The 20882-nt window shown below is 48.0% G+C and overlaps 2 protein-coding genes across 4 annotated transcripts; both read left to right on the forward strand.

The window, feature by feature from the left end:
* The first annotated feature begins 59 nt into the window (after positions 1 to 59).
* On the forward strand, positions 60 to 10596 carry zgc:136858 (uncharacterized protein LOC678543 homolog). Of its 3 annotated transcripts, none has more exons than XM_056598529.1 (18): positions 60 to 108; positions 3543 to 3800; positions 4115 to 4289; positions 4385 to 4496; positions 4802 to 4908; positions 5039 to 5165; positions 5486 to 5606; positions 5742 to 5827; positions 6645 to 6781; positions 6888 to 6947; positions 7035 to 7098; positions 7218 to 7312; positions 7604 to 7732; positions 7914 to 8028; positions 8418 to 8555; positions 8847 to 9019; positions 9310 to 9389; positions 9720 to 10582. In XM_056598529.1, exons 2-18 carry the CDS (start codon positions 3580 to 3582, stop codon positions 9913 to 9915), a joined length of 2136 nt encoding a protein of 711 aa, XP_056454504.1. In that variant the 5' UTR covers positions 60 to 108; positions 3543 to 3579; the 3' UTR covers positions 9916 to 10582. The 3 variants fall into 3 exon arrangements, with proteins under 3 accessions (XP_056454504.1, XP_056454503.1, XP_056454505.1); XM_056598528.1 differs by lacking the exon at positions 60 to 108 and adding an exon at positions 1212 to 1427 and having other exon boundaries at positions 9720 to 10596; XM_056598530.1 differs by lacking the exon at positions 60 to 108 and adding an exon at positions 1449 to 1554.
* A 799-nt stretch (positions 10597 to 11395) lies between these two features.
* On the forward strand, positions 11396 to 19572 carry cnot4a (CCR4-NOT transcription complex, subunit 4a). Its single transcript, XM_056598752.1, is given in 14 exon segments — positions 11396 to 11813; positions 12818 to 13064; positions 13882 to 14079; positions 14265 to 14351; positions 14463 to 14564; positions 14727 to 14852; positions 14995 to 15119; positions 15227 to 15433; positions 15569 to 15626; positions 15854 to 16109; positions 17702 to 17958; positions 17961 to 18261; positions 18557 to 18799; positions 19166 to 19572. Coding segments are annotated over 13 exon segments (2541 nt in total). The 5' UTR covers positions 11396 to 11813; positions 12818 to 12890.
* The last annotated feature ends 1310 nt before the right edge of the window (positions 19573 to 20882 follow it).

Below are 20882 nucleotides of genomic sequence, written 5' to 3' on the forward strand. Positions count from 1 at the left end.
CGGATTGTATAGAGTCCCGAGGCTTTATTTAGGCTCTTTGCCTGAATAAACAGGGGTCGGTTCAAAGTTCGGCTTTCTGGCCAAAGTGTTCTCGTAACACTGCAGAAGGTAAGCACAGAATTAAAGCATTCAAAGGGTTTATGGGTCTTAAATTTTAACTTGAAATCTACTATTTTTAGTCACATTACTTATTACCACATTACTATTAAAGCAGACTGCTTGACAAAGATTTCTGTATACAACTGAATATGAAAATGTACTCCAGTTGGACTTCTTCAAAGATTGTTTTTGTACTTATGGACATGCACTCTACATGCGCTTATGGATCCATATACATTATATATAAAAAATGCATTTAATTTTCCTTGCTGTTGCATTCACTTATAAGAATAATTATTATTTTCCCTTTTTACTTTTTTTTTTAATATACTTTTTCCCTTCCTGAAATCTGTGATGCACTTTTGAATAGATCTTTCTTCGTACCTCTCCAAATGGACGCCTCACCAGCTCTACCTCTTCGGAGTATGTCAGTGTGTTGTCCATGCTGTGGAATTTGGAATTTCTCAGAGTGGCCCCAAAAGAGGTTGAGGGGGAGGGGGGCCCGGGGGAGTTAAAATGGGGGTTGCCTCAGCCAACCGGGACAGGGCAGAATCCAACAATAGTCAGATGGTTCTATTGGATTTGTTTCCCAAAACGTCAGGAACTGTTCCCCGCAGGGCTCTGATATAATAAGGAACGGTAAATACGGATACGGACAATTTCGTCCGGTCCCAGAGGTGTTTCGTCCGTCAATGGGTCCGTCGCCTCTGAGCTTACGAATCCGGAGTGCTCCGGGAGAAACGGAGCAATACCACCGGAAATCGAGGCGGCAGTATAGAGTCGAAAGTCAGACCATTCGCGAAAATAGATAGAGTAGTATAATTCTGATATGTATATATATTGTATTTATACTTATATTATACTATATACCTGACCTTTTTTTATTTTATTTCCCCCCTGCTTTGGCAATGAGTTGTAACTGGTCATTTAACAACATTTTGACGAGATAATCTGCGGGTTGGTGAGGCGTGTCACATGCCACCGCACACTATTTGCACTTTATTTTTTTTGCCGATTTCGGATGACACAAAGCAAAATCTTCTCTACAGATGTCTTGTTTGAGATTGTCGATGCCGTTAATTTGTGAAACGACGGTGACTGCCCTCTAGAGGATTTATTGCGTAGCATTCATAACAACGCTGAAACCGGACGGAGGTATGAAGGGTAGTTCCGGAGGCAACTTTTGGGGCGGACAGACGAATTTCGTCAGGATCCGGAGTAATGAATCGGCCGTTAGCCACAGGGCAGCTTGTTTTAACACTACTGCTGCGCACCCCACATGGAGGTGGAATTATGAAAGAAGCCCCTCTGACTGAACGTTAGATGAGGTAGGAATGTGTCTATAGAGTATGGATTGTGGAAGGGGTACACAAAAATAGTTGTTATCAACAGAGGACGGACCGAAAAATAGAATCTTCTGAAGAATAGGGTAAAGCAAGAGATTTGCTTCACAATGTGAGCCTACGTTTTCTAGTGTGCTTGTCTTAACTTGAATGCTTGCCGACACCCCATGCTTGCCAACACCCCATGCTTGCAGGCATCGGGGGTCTTTGAAAGACACCCCCGTCTGAGGAGAAGCTTCAGAGTAGCTCAGGCAAGCTACTGGTGGCTGTGTGGTTTGTTCCCTCTCACAGCTGAATTAAATCAACTTCAATTATCTGGCATGAAAAGAAGTTCCAAGTGTTTTACTATCAGAAGATAAGTCCCAGGGGTCTCATTTATAACCGTTGCGTACGCACAAAATGGGGCTGAAATTGGCGTACGTGACTTTCCACCCCAATGTGATCTATAAAAAACCAACTTGACGGGAAAATGTGCGTAACCCTAAGCAAACTCTGAACCACGCGTACGCATGGTTTGGAGAAAAAGGGGAATTGGCGACACAGATGGTGTGGTGGTGAACTGAAGTCAGACCGAAGAATTGTAGAGTGAGAAGAACGATTATGTTTTATCATCGCCCTTCATACATTTAATTTCAACCCGTATCATGCGTTAAATCCTAATCAGAATAATTTAATTCAACTGCTTTATTTCTCAGTTATAACTCCGGAAACATCTCCTTAGAATAGAAATAAAAAAAAATTCTCTATATTTAATCCCGTCACTCCATAGCCTACTGTCCACTGACGGCGCGACTGCATGGAATAAAGCATCTTTCCAACATGTGTCAATAACATAACATTTTTATGTGACACTGTAAACACATAATCAAATGTCAATTAAATCCCAAGTGTGGAAAACCAAGCCACACTCCTCATCACAATCGTTGTCCGTTACTCTTGATGCTTTCCATGACAAATCAGGCATTAAAAAGGGGTTATGTTCAAGAACATTTTACGTGGGTGATTACAAACTGTTTATCCAAGGTGTTCTCGGTCAGTCTTATTACCGTGACCCTATAAATGCAGAGGTGAGCGCCGCGGTAATGCTGCACCATGCACTTCTGGCGGACCATGCAAATGGTAGGATTCGGAGGGAGAGGGTATAGGGACCATAACGATTTATTGGTAGGCTACATAAAAATATGTAACTCTATGTCAGACCACTTCTTTTTTAATTCTTGGACTGTGCGCTCCGTGCTACTGACAGAGTTCACTGCTGCAGCAACATGTTGCCACTCACTCTGCTTTTTGTTGTTTGCGATCCCAATCCCGTGACCGCCGAACAAAACTACCTTTCGGGCCTCCATCTCACCCACACAGAGCTTTTGGCCGTGATATTATGATATATACAATTATATTATATTATTATGTAGAGAACGTTGACGTCGAGAATTGGCGCGCTGCCAGCCGCTGTCACCGAGTGTGAGAGGAGAGTTGACGGCGAAGATTGCGGTTGACCTAGTTTCAAAGTTAATATACCGGTGTTGTGTCGAGATCTGTTTCCCCGTCGAGATGTGTTTCCCCTAGTCCCCGCCCCCGTCCGAAATTACCCGAAAAGGCCCTCTGTTCCATAGGAAAGGAGGCTCACACATCTTTCAAATTCATACTGCTGACTTGTTTCCCCACAAGAGATAAGTGCTGTGATTTTCAGGCTGATATCATTCAATTTGACCATTTAGAACAGGGGGAACGCATCCTGACAGCTTGGAATATTACTGTCAGATACTGTTCCCCCTCTGTTCCATAGGAAAGGAGGCTCACACATCTTTCAAATTCATACTGCTGACTTATTTCCCCACAACAGATAAGTGCTGTGATTTTCTGGCTGATATCATTCAATTTGACCATTTAGAACAGGGGGAACGCATCCTGACAGTCATTATCTGGGACTAGGGGAAACACATCTCGACGGGGAAACAGATCTCGACACAACACCGGTAATACCGATGTTGACACAAGCGTATTACTCGGTGTGAAAAGGTCCACACCGCGGCAACCCTACTGCATAGTGGTATGCTTTTCTCTTCACAGTCGGTGTGTTGTTGTGTCTATGTTTCTCAGGATCTCCCCGGGGTGAGGGAAATCTGACCGATTAGGAATGCTGCAGAAGGTATCCTCACATCTCCTGAGATGTGGAGCGTCTACGCTGCCCATCAGGCGATCACACGCGTACTCTGGGAACCCGACCGGGCTGGGCGCTCTGGGCTCGCTGTTCAGAGTTCACCCGTCGGTCTCTCAGGCACTGGCAGAACACCAGCCGGTGGTTGCCTTGGAGTCCACCATCATCACCCACGGCATGCCCTTTCCACACAACTTGAGGTACAACTACAGACACCGTTTAGCATTACTCAACACCAACAACCATATACATGTGAGCGATACATGATTATAGTATATAACATAGCAGTATTTAGTATATAACGTGTAGTGTATACTTTATGTAAAAAGATATATGTTCTATTTACTTGTTTATATTCATGTTTCTAGCCGCGAGCTACGAAGAATAATATGTGTATGAGTATGTCATGACTCATGACCATCGATCTACCTGTCTGTCTGTCAAGCATGAATTTGGTTGTAAAAGTTATGTTAACAGTTGATGGATTAATGCCAGTTCTCTTTGACTGTGCCAGTACTGCCATGGAGGTGGAGTCCCTGGTCCGGGCTCAGGGTGCCATCCCAGCGACGGTTGGGGTGCTCCGGGGCAGGGTCCACGTGGGGCTGTCCTCAGAGGAACTGGAGTACCTGGCCCGCAGTGAAGGGTCCCTCAAAATCTCCCGCCGCGATCTACCCTACGCCATCAGCAAGGTGGGCCCCAAAAACCCTACTGTTGTTCACGCACACAACACACCGGGCTGTGTTTCTCGTATTTACGTATGCTCTTTTGTGTCCCTTTCTGAAAGGGCCTCTCTGGGGGTACCACCGTGTCCGCCACCATGATCGCGGCTCACAGCGCTGGGATCCCCGTCTTTGTCACCGGAGGCATCGGTGGAGTCCACCGTGGAGGGGAGCACAGTAAGTGGGTTCAGATCGACAGCTACAGATGCGGCACGTTGGCTCAACCCGCTAGCCCTGTGCTAACCATGTTGTCAATAGTACGCCTTGTCTTGTCACTCAGGTTGAACTCTGACCTGTGCTGTACTGTGCTGGGTCATTGTCACATCTCTCTCTTTCAGCACACTTTTCTGTCCGTCTTCCCTTTCCTATCTATTCCATATTAGCACAAAAGCGATGAAAATGTTGGTATCACAGGTTGATCACCAGTAGCATTTCGTTTTGTTATTGGCTATATTATATCAAGAGAGTGCTCCTATTCGCAGGTCTGGATGTCAGTGCCGACCTCACAGAGTTGGGGAGGACTCCCGTTGCTGTGGTCTCCGCTGGGGTCAAGTCAATCCTGGACATCGGCCGCACCCTTGAGTTTCTCGTGAGAATTCATGTTTTATTGGAAATACATGGGTGTTGTTGAAAACAGTGTTCTGATTCCCATCGCATCAAAAGTACTTTCTGTTTGAGTGTTCCTAATGGAGTCGGTTCGTTTATTGCCACCCCGACAGGAGACCCAGGGTGTGTGTGTCGCCACCTACGGACAGTCCAACAATTTCCCGGCCTTCTTTTCCCCACAAAGTGGATTCACTTCCCCGTATCATGTCCGCGACCCGGAAGAGGCAGCCAAACTAATCGGTATGCCATCATATTTTTTTGATATCCCCTTAGCTTAAATATTTAGCATACATTATCTAGGTGCTTTTATCCACTTAGGGATTATTTTTGATACATTTCATGAATGAGCAGGTAGGGATGAGGCGTGCACTCGCTCAGCAACACCTACCTAACCACCAAGGTCTGACCTTTGTTGAAATCCTTGAAACCTTGAACCCTGGTTGAGATGTGGTTAGCCAGTGAGTGCATCGTGATCATGATAGGCTCCATGCAGACTTTGAATAAGCATAGAAGCAATCTGTCCTCAAAACCTGAAAACACTCTTGTTTTCCACCCTGAAGAGGGCACGCTGTCCCTGGGGCTCCAGAGCGGCCTGCTCATAGCGGTCCCCATCTGTGAAGAGCACGCAGCGGTAGGCCAGCAAATAGACGACGCGATACAGACCGCTGTAGCCGAGGCCAGGTACGGGGGACATTATTCTTCCATGCAGTTTTATTTGATTTTGATTGTATCTTTACTTTCTGGTTTGGTCACTTAGCTAAACACAGACATGTTTAAACAAAGTTTTCTGTTTCTGTGTATGATTCATTTCCTTAGTTTCGTAGAGATCAGAGGGAAGGACGTGACGCCGTTTATCCTTCGAAGGGTCAACGAGTTGACTAAAGGAAAGTCCCTCGAAGCTAGTATCCTTATCAAATCTCCTATTGATTTAAGGAGGCACGCATGCTAGATCTCTCAGGTCCTTACAATAAAATGTCTGTGTAAGATTGTAGTATGTAAAGTATTCATTTTCTGCAACTGTGGATTTATGTATAAACATGACAGGCGAGTTGTGCACATGACCAGTAACCTTTCAGGGCTCCAGAGTGCGCCTAATTTGGGCGCACATGCGCCTAGAATTCGGGGTAGTGCGACTGAAAATTTATATTTATAAAATTTATAAAATTAATATATGTTTTTTTTTTTACAGAGCAGTCTATTCATAATATTGTAATGACCACGGAAGAGGCAGTGAATGAAGTATTGGTTAGACAGGTAACAATAGCAACGCCGGTAAACAAACCCGCGCAGCCCAATCCAGCGCAGCCCAATCCAGGGGCCTGTACTACGAAGCTCGATTAGAGGGTTAGCGAGGTATGTTGAGTTGAAAGCCTAGCTGTACCATGAAAGTCGATCTCTTTAAGCGTCGCTGTATCACCATGGTGACTTACGCTCGCAACCAAACATGGTTGGGAGCAGCTTTTCAGCGAGTCTACCCGGAGATCGGCTACTTATATCGGCGTGCGCAGCTTCCTAGCCCCTCCTCCGATAATGGCGTCACCATTTGTGGGTGTTCCCATGGACCTCGGCGCACTTATCGTACAGGCGTCTCTCCGGAGACAGAGGGTTTTTCGGGACAGAACCGATCCCTTGGCATTGTCTGACGCCAAAGCCCTGCCTTTGGAGTAACGTCAACCAACCAGTTAAACCAGTTATCCCCTTAACATGCTGTGCTCAAAGATGTTGCACTCATTCACAACAACGCCAAAGTAGGGAGCCAGATAGCGTGTGAACTGGCAAAACTAAGACATGATAGAAAGAGGAAACAGCCTACAACCTATCATGTAATGAATTCTCCAGAGTCCAAGTATGAAATTGTAAGTAAATCGATATAATTGATGACAGCACATTTGTTAATACAATAAAAGTATTTAAAAATACTGACCATTCATGGGGAATTCCTATGGTGCTGTTTTCACACAGGTTGTAATAGGAGGAATAAATGTGGATTTTATTGCCAAGGGAAAAACTGAGAATATTGTGGTAAGTTCACTTTTCTCAAAGCATAACAAATAAATGAAAGGTAGTGCAGTTCTGTTTCATTCAGATCCCTGAGAAATCTTTCTTCAGTTTGGACAGACAAACCCGGGAAATGTGTGTCAGTCCTTTGGTGGCGTGGGCCGGAATATTGCCGGTAAATACTTTTCAATTCAGACTCAAGCATTCTTATCAGCAATTTGAAGAAGATGATTGAATGCATATGTAACCTTTCCATTTTTTAACCCTTACCCTTTTTGTTGTTGTTGTTGAAAGACATTCTGAGCCGGTTAGGTCGCAGAGTCCTGTTCATCTCAGCTATTGGTTCTGACTCTCACAGCCATGCAGTGCTGAACTACTGTCAACACATGGTAGGATATGACTGACGTGCCTCTCATGTCACTAACTTCACCATCTGAATAATTTGTTTGATGCTTCTAAGGGATGGGCTACAATTTCATATAAACAATAAAAAAAATGAAAGGTCTCTGATCAATTTTGGAATCCAGCATTTGTTTGTGTGTGTTGTGGCTACTGCTACCATCTCATCATCATCTGTGTAAAAACTATAATAATAAATACACATCAAAGGACATGTTGTGATTAAGGGTATTGCCCACCACTTACACTAATGCTATGGCCTATGCTGCTATTTGACCCAGAACACCAGCGGCATTGCTAGGCTTGCCGACCAGAGGACTGCTACATACTGTGCTGTCATCACTGAGAGTGGCGAGCTTAGCCTTGGGCTGGGCGACATGGACATCCATCAGCAGATCACAGAGCAGTATGTAAGTAGGCTCATCGACCTAGCCTAACCTTAGCCTATACATAACCTAAAGCTAGCCTGTAACTATCCTCTATCGTGCCTACATAACCAACTCAGACTCATTACATTCCACTTGATCTCTTTGCTCACTCATAAAAAGTATCAACACCTGATTATTGTTACGCTTCTTTCAAACCTCACAGGTTTCTTCATTTGAGGAGCAGCTTTCGTCTGCCTCTCTGGTTTGTCTGGACGGTAACCTCCCTGTGTCCACCATAGACTATGTCTGTGGCCTTGCCAAGGAACTGGCACTCAGCGGTAAGGATCTATAGGCGTAGACTGCTGAAACCCCTTATTTTCAGTCATTTTAGCATGCAATAGAGTAGACCCTCTACTATAAAGGCAATAGACTGAACATCACTAGTTTAGTCTTATAGACGCGCCTGAAACATAAAAGTAGCAGACCCCTCATTTGTGTTATGAGCAACACCTGTGATTTCTCTATGAAGATGCCTCTGTAAAAAGGAAGAAAGAATACTGAGTACAATGTCACCCATTGAAGGGTAGGTATTGAGGTGAGCACTCTTCCTCAGGGTAACCTTCCGATAGACTTGGGACACTTCGGGTACAAGCCAGACTATTGTGCCCAACTGCCCACAGGATCAACCCATTATCAACACCACTGTAACGTGACTGTGGTTTTGCAGTTTGGTACGAGCCAACGGACTCTGTTAAGGCCTCCAAGCCTTTCCAGTCTGAATCCTGGAAGCAGCTCTCCTACTCCTCCCCCAACCTGGCTGAGCTGTGCACCATCAACACAACCCTGGGACTGCAGACACCTGACGGTACAGCGCAAACACACACACGTACACACACACACACACGTACACACACACACACACACCGACAGAGAGACATATACATGTACGCAAGCCCACATTAGCACATACAAGCTCACATGCACACACACACACACACACACACACACACACACACACACACACACACACACACACACACACACACACACACACACACACACACAATACTGAGCCACTCCACCACACCCACAGGAAGCAAGTCAAGCTTGTCATCAGATGGCATGTGGTTGATGACGCTGTTCGGTTTGGTTGCAGTGTTTCCGAGCTCTCTTGGAGACGTGCTGTCATGTGCGCTGGCTCTCTCACGCCCCCTGTTGGAGCACCTGCACTGTCTCATAGTGACTTTAGGCTCTGACGGAGTGCTGGTGTGCGGCCAGCATGATGGCAACGGGTCGGTCCATCTGCGACCGAGGGTGGAAGGAGAGACGGTAAACATTCTGCCATGTCCTAAACCTCTCACACACTTATTTGGAGAGTCAACATTTTGTAGTAACTGTACCAATGTGGTCTGAATTCCCCTTATTCCCTGGCCTGCTTGCTCCCCAAATAGTGTTGCAAACGGTAGTGATCATGAGGGATTAGAGAAGGAGTGAACAAGAGAGGGATTTCAGAGCCGCCCCCCGTCTCTAAAACAAGGGGTTGATGATGAAGGAGAATGATGACGCTGAAGAAGAGGCGGCTTCTAATTTAAGCTGTGTCTGTGTTTTTTCTTCCTCAGCGGGGCCGGTTGTGTGCTCTGCACTATGCGTCACTTCCTGTCAGCGCAGAGATAGTGAATGTCTCTGGAGCGGGAGATAGGTGCAGTTACTCTTAAGCTTCTTCTTGACTATCCATTCCTCTGCCTTTATTGCATATTTAATTATTTCTGAATCTTATTTTCCAATAAATATCCATATTGTATGTATCTCAGTATCTGAAAAGAATATCTCTCCGCGTCCATATATCTGTTTGAGCTTAGTTACTTAGTAAAGTGTGTGTGTGTGTGTGTGTGTGTGTGTGTGTGTGTGTGTGTGTGTGTGTGGGTGGTGTGTGTGTGTGTGTGTGTGTGTGTGTGTGTGTGTGTGTGTGTGTGTGTGTGTGCATAACCCGTTAAAAGATACATTTTCCCCATCTTTCCTCGGTCACCAGTCTTGCAGGTAGCATCATGGCGGGGGTCATCCAGGGTCAAGACACTGACAGCTGTGTCCGGATGGGCCTCCAAGCTGCGCGGCTCTCCCTGGCTTCCCAGCACCCTATTGACCCACTGCTTTGCATGGACTCTGTGGACCCTTACAAGACCCTGAGCCAAGCCTGGCCCAAGCCACATTTCTTGTGGATAGATTAAAAACAAAAAGGATTACAGATGGATCAGGGACAGTGGTACATAAATAAAATGGCTTTTGTTACATGTCAGAAGGTGTGCACTGTTAAATAACATGGCTTTATTGCATGAGTACATGATAAATACATTTTCTAGTGTAATATTCTAGTGGATGTCGTAACTGTGTACCAACAACTCTTCACTTTATTACGTTAAATTACTAACCACATTTTCTATCTATGTAGTCTTATCACACGGGTCTTCTCAATGCCGTGGAACGCGCAGTTCACTTGCATGGGCCCTTCACAACTTCCGGCGGTGAATATATATTTGATAATTCACCGTTGCTAAGTATAATTGACTAGCCTGGCTAACGGCAGACCTCATATCAGGCCCTGTCCACACGGAGCCGATTTTTTGGTGAAACCGCATCGTCTTGTGCGTTTCGGCCGACCGTCCAGACGGAGCCGGCGAATCCGGTGCCCGAAACCGCAAATTTCTGAAACCACCCTCGGAGGTGGTTTCGAATCTCGATCCGGACCTATGCGGTTTCGTGTTGGATTCGTGTGGACACCTGAAACGCAAACGATGACGTCAGAGTTGCGTTGCATTTTTAGTATTTTTTTGTATAATTTTTGTACCTTTTAAATAAAGCCCCTTGTTAAATGTAATTACTAAGTACATTAAAGTATTTCTGAGCTCAATGTAAAGGTTGATCTCCTCTTGACTGAATGTTGTATACAGCTCGCGCAGGCTGTATGTGCGAAGGCTTGATGCGCTCCACTTTTTCCTGTGGAGAACCAGCGCCTTTCCTGTGGAGAACCACAGCGTTTATACAGCTCGATGCGGTTTCGCAATGACTCCGTCTTTACGAAGATATTCCTGAACCGCATAAAACGAAACCGGATCGTTTTCGCCCGTTTCGGCTCCGTGTACACGGGGCCTCAATCTACATTGAGAGGAGGTCTGGGAACCACCATTAATTTTCTCGTATTTGAGGCGTGGTTTAAACGATTGGCCCACAAGCGTTATGTTTGGCGCTACGAAATGTATCATATGAGGCACTACGTAGCCTCGAGTCATCGTATCAATTATCCAGATGACGTGTCGTATAGCGGCGACAGAAATTCGATGATGAATAGACGATGGGTGTTTCGCATAGGACGGCTTCGTCGGCTTGATATTTATATAATTGACCGCGGTGTCACAGGAAAGCAAAGGATATTTGCCTCTAAATGACTCTTTGTAACATCCGCAAATTACCTGTATTTGTCACCCCAGCGTCTCGGTTTCTGACGACGTCAACGTCTTTGGCGGATTATTTCTCTGCTGTTCACTCTATGAATTCTGTAACAAATAAATTTGTCAAAAAAAGACCACACCCTGTGAAGATATTTTTTCAGTTTTTGGCAAGTAGCAGTGGTAAGAAGCAGGATAATGTAATGGAACGGCGCCGTCATTATCGAAAATAAGCCCTTCAGGGCGAAGCAAGACACCTCCGCTGCGCGTCGGTGTCCTGTACGCCCTGTCGGGGCTCATTTTCCCGATAATGACCGCGTTCATTATCCCTTACAGATATTTACCCACATCTGCCCACATTCAAATGTCAACTCAAACTCCCACAAAGCACCAGTTCCTTTGCGCACGCGCAGTCGTCTAAAATACTTACCCTATTCCCTCCTCCCTATTTTAATGCTAGCTAAGATGGTGGTTTGAGCGTCAACTTGTCTCTACAATATCAGGACCAGAAAGGGGGCAAAACAACCCTGTCGACTTTATAATCAAAACCGAACGATAAACCTAAGATCAACCTAAGTATCTACTCATAGAAAACATTGACATTTCACACACATTGGCTCCAGGTCCCCGCCCAACTGAGTTTGACTCCCTTGAAGTGGAACCCTTAGCTAAACACAGACAGGGTAAGTAACGCTCAAGTTAGCACTGCTGCTAACTCTGCTGCTCAGCCTTGTTTATTCTCACCACATTCACTTCAGAAACCAGCTGTGTCTCTTGAGGGGGGGCACCACCCACAGGGCCCCCCTCGCCTGTATCTAAACACTGATGTGTTGACAGACACGTCAGGAGTGGACTTGTTCCACAGTGCTAACATAGTTCCTAGCATGCTAGCAGCTCGCTATGGTATGGCTGGGGGGGGGGGGGCGCGATAGCTTTGGACTGTGCAGGCCTAGTTGTAAGGTTGTCGCTGAACGTCCACTACTACATCTCCACGACAGGCTAGCCAGGGGAGCTAGCCGTGGGTCGTAGCAGCAGAGTTGAAGCCGAGCTGTCACTTGGTATTCACGGCGGGGCGCCTCGGTGCTGTCACACCAAGTTCAAGTGGAGATCTCCTCCTCGCTTCCTCAGGATGACCGGAACGTGACGGTGGTCGTTTAATGTCGCTCGTAACCACTACTGTTTGAATATTTGACCGGCTTTTTATGTACAGTACTAGACTAGCTCATACCGCTAACATCTGTCAGATTGTGTGTTTCAGTGCAGAGGTGAGTGTGAAGTGTAGCTGGTTCCTTCTGTTGCCTCCTTGTACACGACTTCCCTGGTCAGCTGACTACTGAGTATGGCGGTAAACCATTTCTAGACGCGCAGACCCTTGCGGATGTATGACGAGCAACTGTTTACATGCGTTGATGTCATGATGCACAGCGTTGAACACTGTACTTTGCTTGACACCAAGTATGATTGCTTTATTTTAGATCACGGACGATGTTATGAACAAATCGTAATTTGAAATGACAGCGCTCATGTTGCCATTAGGAATGCCCCACAAGTCCGCAACCTCAGCTTTCTAACTGATGAGTTCAGGGTTATACTGTACATTATTATATGCAACGGTGTCTGTCTGCATCCACTAATATGAAGACAAACTATTGTGCTGCAATGGAATTGATTTATATCTTGGTGGTAGTGGTAGTGGCGAGGTGTCTCAGCCCTGTGCTGTGGTTCAACACCAACATCGCCCATCCTTGCCGTGCCATAGAATGTCCCACAGCCCCAAGATGAAGGATGACCCCATGGAGTGTCCCCTGTGTATGGAGCCGCTGGAGATCGACGACGTCAACTTCTTCCCCTGCACCTGTGGCTACCAGATCTGCCGCTTCTGCTGGCACCGCATCCGCACCGACGAGAACGGCCTCTGTCCCGCCTGCAGAAAGGTAGGCTGATGACGCGTGCATACGTCTTACATTTACATGTCTTACATTCACATTTACATTTAGGGGTTTTTGCTGACGCTTTTATCCAAAGCGACTTGCAGCCATTCAATCCCACATTCACACACCGACGCCGGTGACAAGCACGCAGGGCGACAGCCAGCTCGTCAGGCATCTTGCTCAGGGACACCTCGCCACTCTAGCTAGCTAGGAGGAGCCTGGGATCGAACTAGCAACCTTCAGGTTACAAGTCAACCCGCTCTAATAATAATAATAATACATTTTATTTATAACGCACTTTATATCAATTCAATGATCTCAAAGTGCCTAAACGCTGCTAAAGTGCTCTTCCTCCTGAGATACTGTTGCCCCTTTCGTCATAGAATACCACACAAACTCAAGTTCATTTTTTTGTAATGGTGGCTTCAGAGGAAATCAAACCCCTCCCTCTGCTGGTGTTTCCCATCCCATGCCCGACCAATTGATCAAGTCGGTTTTTATCACAGAGTCAATACAAATGGATTGAAGAGTCCTGCTGTAAATTGCCGTATGGCCACTTTTGGAAATTGGATCATTTCATTGCACTATTGTCGACGGTGGTAATAATCTATTAGCCTGGGTAAGACGATCCTGAATCATTACATTGGTTCTTTGTTTCTCGTTAGTCATCTTTGCGAACAAGTCTCTTTCTATTGCGCTGCCCATGTGGTGAGCGGGCTGCCAGGTTTGTGGTGGTCGTACACTATGGGCTAGGAAGGAGTGGTGGTACGACTGTGTCGTCGAACCCGTTTTAACTCTGGCGGTCCTGCCGTGTTTTCAGCCGTACCCAGAGGACCCCGCCGTGTACAAGCCCCTCTCCCAGGAGGAGATCCAGAGGATCAAGAACGAGAAGAAGCAGAAGCAGAGCGAGAAGAAGCAGAAGGTGACCGAGAACCGCAAGCATCTGGCCAGCGTCCGAGTCGTCCAGAGAAACCTGGTGTTCGTGGTGGGCCTCTCCCAGCGCCTTGCCGACCCTGAGGTGAGCGCCACACCTGTCTTTTGAGCGACCATCAATGTCAGTCATTCTAGTTCTACTCTGTTGAGGACATAGTGTATTGGGGGGGCTCTATGCTTTTTCCGGCGATGGATATCTTACCCGGCTAGATGGTGGAACGCTGTTGTGTTTCGATGACTATAACTCGATGTTACTTCCTATGTGTACAGGTTCTTAAAAGGCCCGAGTACTTTGGGAAGTTTGGTAAAATACACAAAGTGGTCATCAACAACAGCACATCTTATGCGGGTTCACAGGTGAGAGGTCGAATGATGATGACACACACACACACACACACACACACACACACACACACACACACACACACAGTGTTGGTGACAAAGGCTGAGTCTGTACTGGTTTTGCAGGGGCCTAGTGCCAGTGCCTACGTCACGTACATCCGGTCTGAAGATGCCTTAAGAGCAATACAATGTGTCAACAATGTGGTTGTGGACGGTAGAACGCTGAAGGTGAGCATTAGCATAACTCGCGTCTCTCTCGTAAAACTGTTAGCATTCCCTATTGAAGCTCTGGCAGTCATAACTGCATTGTTTAGTTGTATATACAAATGGAAACAATGAGGTCTTTGTCATGTCATCGTATTAACTTATTTGAATGCGTTTCCCTCACAGGCCTCTTTAGGAACCACAAAATACTGTAGTTACTTCCTTAAAAGTATGCAGTGTCCCAAACCAGATTGTATGTATTTACATGAGTTGGGGGATGAGGCAGCCAGCTTTACTAAAGAAGAGATGCAGGTAATGCTCTTACGCATTTGGACTGTGTTGAATTGTCCAGATGTGTTGCCAAAGTGTCTCTGTGCTGCTTCAGACTGTATTTAAACAAGTCAGAGAAGCATTTTGTCGATTAACAAAATGGGATCTGTTGTATTGTTTTTAGGCGGGAAAGCACCAGGAATATGAGCAGAAACTTCTTCAGGACCTCTATAAAATGAACCCTAGCTTTCTACAACCCCCCATATGTGCAACAGAGAAGTCCAAAAGTAAAGCAAATTCCACTCAAAGGTGGGTGTCGTTTACCTATCTAACTATTTATACAAACTGTTAAGCCTATTTTGTTTTTCACTTTCATGCATTCGGTTTTTCATGAATTTCTCTTTACCTTCCAGCAGAACCAACAATGGCAATGGAAAGGATGGCTGGCCAACACTGTCGGGGCATAGCAAGCTAGCCAATGGGCTTTCAGAAGACCGCAAGTCCCCGCCCCTTTTAGACTATTTAGATCAGGAGGTTCTTGCGGCAGATGGGTTAGACACTACAGACGGGCCGGGCCACGGCAGCGCTATCTCTCCCTTCTCCTCCAACTGCGACAGTAACAGGTACAGATCATCACTGCGGTGAACGTTTTGGCATCTTTGTCGGATTATCGTCATCGTTATCGGGTTCTTCTTTTCTAAAGCATATTCGTCTGTCTGTGTGTGTGTGTGTGTGTGTGTGTGTCTGTGTCTCTACAGTCCCAGTGAAAAGCCTCCAGAACCAATGAGTATAGTGAACGGAGAGACTTTACAACAGGTAGAAACGCATCAAAAAAAAAAATCAGATTACATGCACCATGCGCTGGTAAAACCCTGCAAGACACCGTGAACCCATCTCACATCCCCATGAACAGCCCTCCTCCTATTCTACTGTATTTTATTTATTTTTTTAAGCACAGAAAAAACATCCTGTATGAGTATGTGACGAATAAAACCCCTTTTGACTCTTGAATCTCCTCCCACCGCCCCCTCCTCCCGTCCCAGATGGCGTGCAGCGACTCCCCGTCCCCCCCGCCGGGCCTGTCCAAGCCGGGCCTGGTGGTGCCCGTGAGCGTGGCGGACATGGCCGCCCGCTCGCCCTTCGAGGGCGCGGCCGCCGAGTCCCAGTCGCTCTTCTCCGACAACAGCAACTTCCGCCACCCCAACCCCCTCCCGGCCGGCCTGCCCCCCTTCCCCAGCTCCCCCCGCAGCAGCGCCGACTGGCCCATGACCCCCGAACCACAGAGCCTCTTCGCCTCAGGTGAGCCGGCCCGCTGACCGCGGGGCTTCTGTAGGCCGGCGTTGGGGCCCCCAGCTGTCGACTCTAGGTGTACCGCTCTTTGTCGCCGTGGGCTTTCGCGGACCACCCTGTCTGCAAATATAAGTCCCCTTGTCCCCTTAAATATAGTTGAGAACACGTGTATGGGTTCAGCAAAAAGAAAGACTTCCCCGTTGGAAACGGTTGAAAGAAAGTAGGCAATGCTCCTTATCTTTGCCATCAATGGAAAACATAAAAAAATATATATATCATGAGCCATATTTGCAGAACAATATTTTCTTATATATTTATTCCCAGTCATCCGTTATTTTTGCTATCATTGTAAGGTCTTTTCAAGAAAACGATCCCATGTTCCACCTGCCTGCAGTACCCTCGCTCACCACTGTTTGAGAAACACTGCTGCTGTGAGCTCTCAAGGATATTTGATATATCGTCATGTGTTTTTGTTAATCTTCAAAGTCGACCCAGTGACCTTGTCAAGACGAGGTGATCATGTTGTCGCAAAGTTTCCCCTGAGCGATCTGATTGGTCTTGATTTTTTTTTTATTGCTTGATTTACAACAATGTTTACCACTATCTTGTGACCTATGAGTCACTTAATGCGTTGCGGCTGATGTCATGTTGTAAACATGAGGTGGGGCCTTCCTAGGTACAAACTACAGGTGCCTGCCTTTACCCTGCTGCGGTTTGCAAAAACAGCAAATGATGACGGTGACTTTCACAGCCATCAGCAGTTTGTTGACTTTTGCAGTAATAGACAGTTAATTTAAGTAGTTGTAGTCGGCAGTAGTTGACAAAGGCCTAGACGTAGGCCTAGCTTAACATGCACACGCTACCACACTATTTATTTATATATAGGATATGAAAGCGTGGGGAAAGAACGTTTTTGTTATGCGTGTATTTAGAGAAGTTTGACAGTGCTTTTTGTAGTTTGAAGCTTTGTATGAGTAAAGTTTGAGATGGGATGTTTTCAGTTTTCAATTCCCCTGCTGAATGTGAAATATATGAATGAGGATTTCACGAAATTACAAATTCGACAATGGTTCATGCGCATAACATGTCTTCTAGGAAGTCGATTTTTATTGCCCTCCAGTGAGGAAATGTGTTGCCACATTAGAACTTAATTAAGTTCATACAAACAGCCCAGTAGACATCAGGAGATCCAAGTTGAACACTTCCTGAAAGCATATCCCTGTACCTTTTTCAGTCCTGTGGTGCTTAGATCTGATATATTTAGCCACAGCCCTGATCAGGTGTCTAAAATCAACAACATGATGACGTCCGTTTACGTACTAAACACATGCACATCCATCTCCCTTAATGGTTGCATGGAACACAGGGCTGTTGCTGAGCTTGGTTAATACTAGGTGGACAAACGATTTCCCTACACTAAGCACTTGTCCTTTTGGGTAGAGATCCACGCTTTTACTCCGGCTTGGTCCGTTTATAAATAGCCGTGTGGAGGTGATGTAATAATACCTTCTCATGTTCATGTGGACCTGTATGGCTTTGTCTCCTCCTCCTCCTCCTCCTCCTCCTCCTCCTCCTCCTCCTCCTCCTCCTCCTCCTCTCAGATACGATACCCGTGTCCTCCTCCACGGACTGGCAGGCGGCCTTCGGCTTCGGCTCCTCCTCAAAGCAGCCGCAGGACGACGACCTGGGCTTCGACCCCTTCGACGTCACCCGCAAGGCCCTGGCCGACCTCATCGAGAAGGAGCTGTCTGTTCAGGACCAGGGCCACCTCTCCCCGGGGCCCCAGAGCCACGGCCTGCTGCCCCCACACCTCAACAACCACCACCACCACCACCACCACCACCACCACACCCCCCCCACCACCACCAACCCTCCGCCTCCGCCTCGGCCTCCCTCCACCACTTCCCCATGGGCCCGCCGCGCCTCTCCCAGCTCCACCACAGAACCATCTACAGCTCCTTCAGCTTCCCCGGGAGCCAGGGCAGCCCGGCCGGCCAGCCCCAGCCGTCCTCCAGGCACCCCTGGATGGCGTGCCTCCCCGCCGCGCGCAATAACCTCGCACACTTGAACCACTCGGCCAGCACTGCCTCACACAGTAACTTCCTCGACCTCAACCTGCCCCGTCAGCACAGCACGGGACTGGGAGGAATCCCCATCTCAGGTACTCTCCCCTTTCAGCCCCGCCTGTTCGACCTGCATCCGCAGACAAATTAACTAGCGCTGTATCGGGTAATGTGCGCCCGTGTCGCGTCCGGGCGCAGGGAGTATTAGATTGCCAAACATGGGTTACCGCCTTGCCGGTAATGAAAGGGATACTTGCTTGTGTGTGCTGTTTTTTTGTTTTTGTTTTGACCTTGCCTCAGAGCTGCAGTTCCGCCCCCAGCCACCGGCAGTGGGTCTAGACAACCCGATCGTGTCTTACTCGGTGTCTTGTCCCTCCCTCCCTCTGTCCTCAGAGAACAGCAGCTCTATAGACGGACTAAACGTCAAGGAGTGGCAGGACGGCCTGAGAGCACTCCTGCCCAACATCAACATCAACTTCGGGGGGCTGCCCAACTCCTCGTCCTCCTCGTCCTCCTCGTCCTCCTCCTCCTCCAACAGTGTTAACCACATCGGTGGGCCGGCAGGGCCCGCGGGCATCTCCCACAGCCTCAGCTGGGACGGCACGTCCAGCTGGATGGACCCTGCCATCATCAAAGGTGAGGGCCGCGCCCGCCGCTGCTCTGGGGGGTCCTCTGGGTGCAGGGCTGCTTGTTTTCAGTGAGGTCGAGATGCAATTTTAGAACAGGTGTCGAGTGCCTCGGGGATATCTGTGACGTATCCTGTGATTATGGTGATAATATATATATATCTTTTGTCACATGTTTACATTTATGTCTTAAATTTTAAGTTTTTCATTCAAACGCTTTTTTGAAGATGCAAGTAATGCAGAGAAAAGTATTGTAATACTAGCACGATTTGTAAATATTTTTGCTTCTTAATGACTCCACAACTCTTCCATGTCGTCGTCCCCCCCCCCCCTCCCCTCCCCCCCCCCCCCCCCCTCCCTCCCTCCCTCCCTCCAGGTATCCCCGCCTCGGCAGGGAACGGCTCCGACAGCCTCCCGGACGACAACCCCCCGCACTGGCTCAAGTCCCTGCAGGCGCTCACGGAGATGGACGGGCCGCCCAGCTCGGCCTCCGCCCAGCCCCTCCGCAGCGGCCTTCTGGACGGCCTCAACCACCACCACCACAACCCCCACCACCCCCACCCCCTCCAACAACACCCCCACCCCCCCCACCACCACCACCACCAGAACCACCTGCCCCTCCACCACAGAGCTGCCGGCGGCTGGGCCCCCTACCTGCCCTCTGCCACGGCCAGCCCAGGCAGCCAGTTCCACTCCCCACCCCCGGGCTTCCAGACGGCCTTCAGACCCGCGGGCCAGCCCAACACAGAGCTGCTACAGAGTGCCGCTGTGGACCGCCACTGATCACAGACTACAGCAGATCCCCCCCCCCCCCCCCCCCAAACCCATCCATATACGCCCCCCCCCCTAACCCCAGCCTCCCGCCCTCGTGACGCAATACACACACACACACACACACACACACACACACACACACACACACACACACACACACACACACACACACACACACACACACACACACACACACACACACACACACACACACACACACACACACACACACACACACACACAGATGCACCGTAGTGCATATTACCGCAGTGATTGAACAGAAATAACAACATGCTCTTTACTTTAATTTCCTCATTCCTCCTTGTTTTGTTTGTCCAGCCGTGATGCCTGTCTGGGCTTCTTTGTTTGTTTTGGGGCGCGTGAGTTACTGATATGCTTGTGTCGGCTCCCGCCAGCTCTCTTTACACCCCCAGCTAGTGCTGGGGCGAGGGGGAGTGGGGGCGAGGTGGAAAACTACAGTTTAATATCGCTAACCGACGTGAAAGAGCACTAATAGAAGTTGTAGCAGAGAGAGAGTGAGCGAAAGAGAGAGAAAGAGGGCGTGCACCAACAGGCGGTGACGAGAGAGTGAACGTAAGAGTTGTCTGGTCAATGAAGAAGCTGAACTAGGCCGCGACAGGAGCTCTGTGAGAGTAACAAACGACTAAGCATGAACAAAGAGGAAGTTTTTCTGAAAGTTAAAAAAAAAAAAAGAGTCACGACGACGTGTGAGGAATGAAGCAAGCTGTGAAATCTTCTCTTGAAGCTTTGCCCCAAAGACCCTCGCACTGCCTACTGTAACGAGCGACTGTGAAACATTTCACTGCACCCCCCCCCCCCCCCCCAAAACCACCGCCCCTTTGCAGACCAGATCGTTCTGTTCAGGGCCCGAGTGAGGGAGAGAAAGACAACTAGTTTGCACTTAGCCTTCTCTTAATTTTCAACATTTATTCTTTATTTTTTTAAATGTTCAAAGCAAAGTAGGGGAGGGTCCGGCGATGCTGCTGCTGAGCGCAGCTCACAAAGTGAACGGGGAGTCAAGGGCCACAGGCTATGCACAGGCTCCCTGTGTGGCAGGGACCCCCACTGCCTTCCCCGGTCGGAGGGAAGAGACGTGTTATTGCTGAACCTCTGTATCAGAGGGTGGAGCGTTGCCCGGCGCTGGGCAGAGCCAGGGGCATCGGAGGAGGAGGAGAGCGTAGAGATAACGACTGACACCCCGAACACTAGGGCCGGACTAGAGCGCCGGCGGGGCCCACTGTGTGGGGCCCGCCGTACCGAGTCACCGGCCCTTACTACTAGGGACCGGTCACCAGAAG

This window comes from Gadus chalcogrammus, chromosome 9 (genome assembly GCF_026213295.1).
Source record: "Gadus chalcogrammus isolate NIFS_2021 chromosome 9, NIFS_Gcha_1.0, whole genome shotgun sequence".
NCBI classification, from domain to species: Eukaryota; Metazoa; Chordata; class Actinopteri; order Gadiformes; family Gadidae; genus Gadus; species Gadus chalcogrammus.

Coding starts and splice junctions, on each gene's coding strand:
- zgc:136858 (XM_056598529.1), top strand. CDS start 3,580: ATGCTGCAGAAGGTATCCTCACATCTCCTGAGATGTGGAGCGTCTACG. Junction 5,166..5,485: donor AGAGGCAGCCAAACTAATCG/GTATGCCATCAT, acceptor TCCACCCTGAAG/AGGGCACGCTGTCCCTGGGG. Junction 5,828..6,644: donor AGGAAAGTCCCTCGAAGCTA/GTATCCTTATCA, acceptor CTGTGCTCAAAG/ATGTTGCACTCATTCACAAC.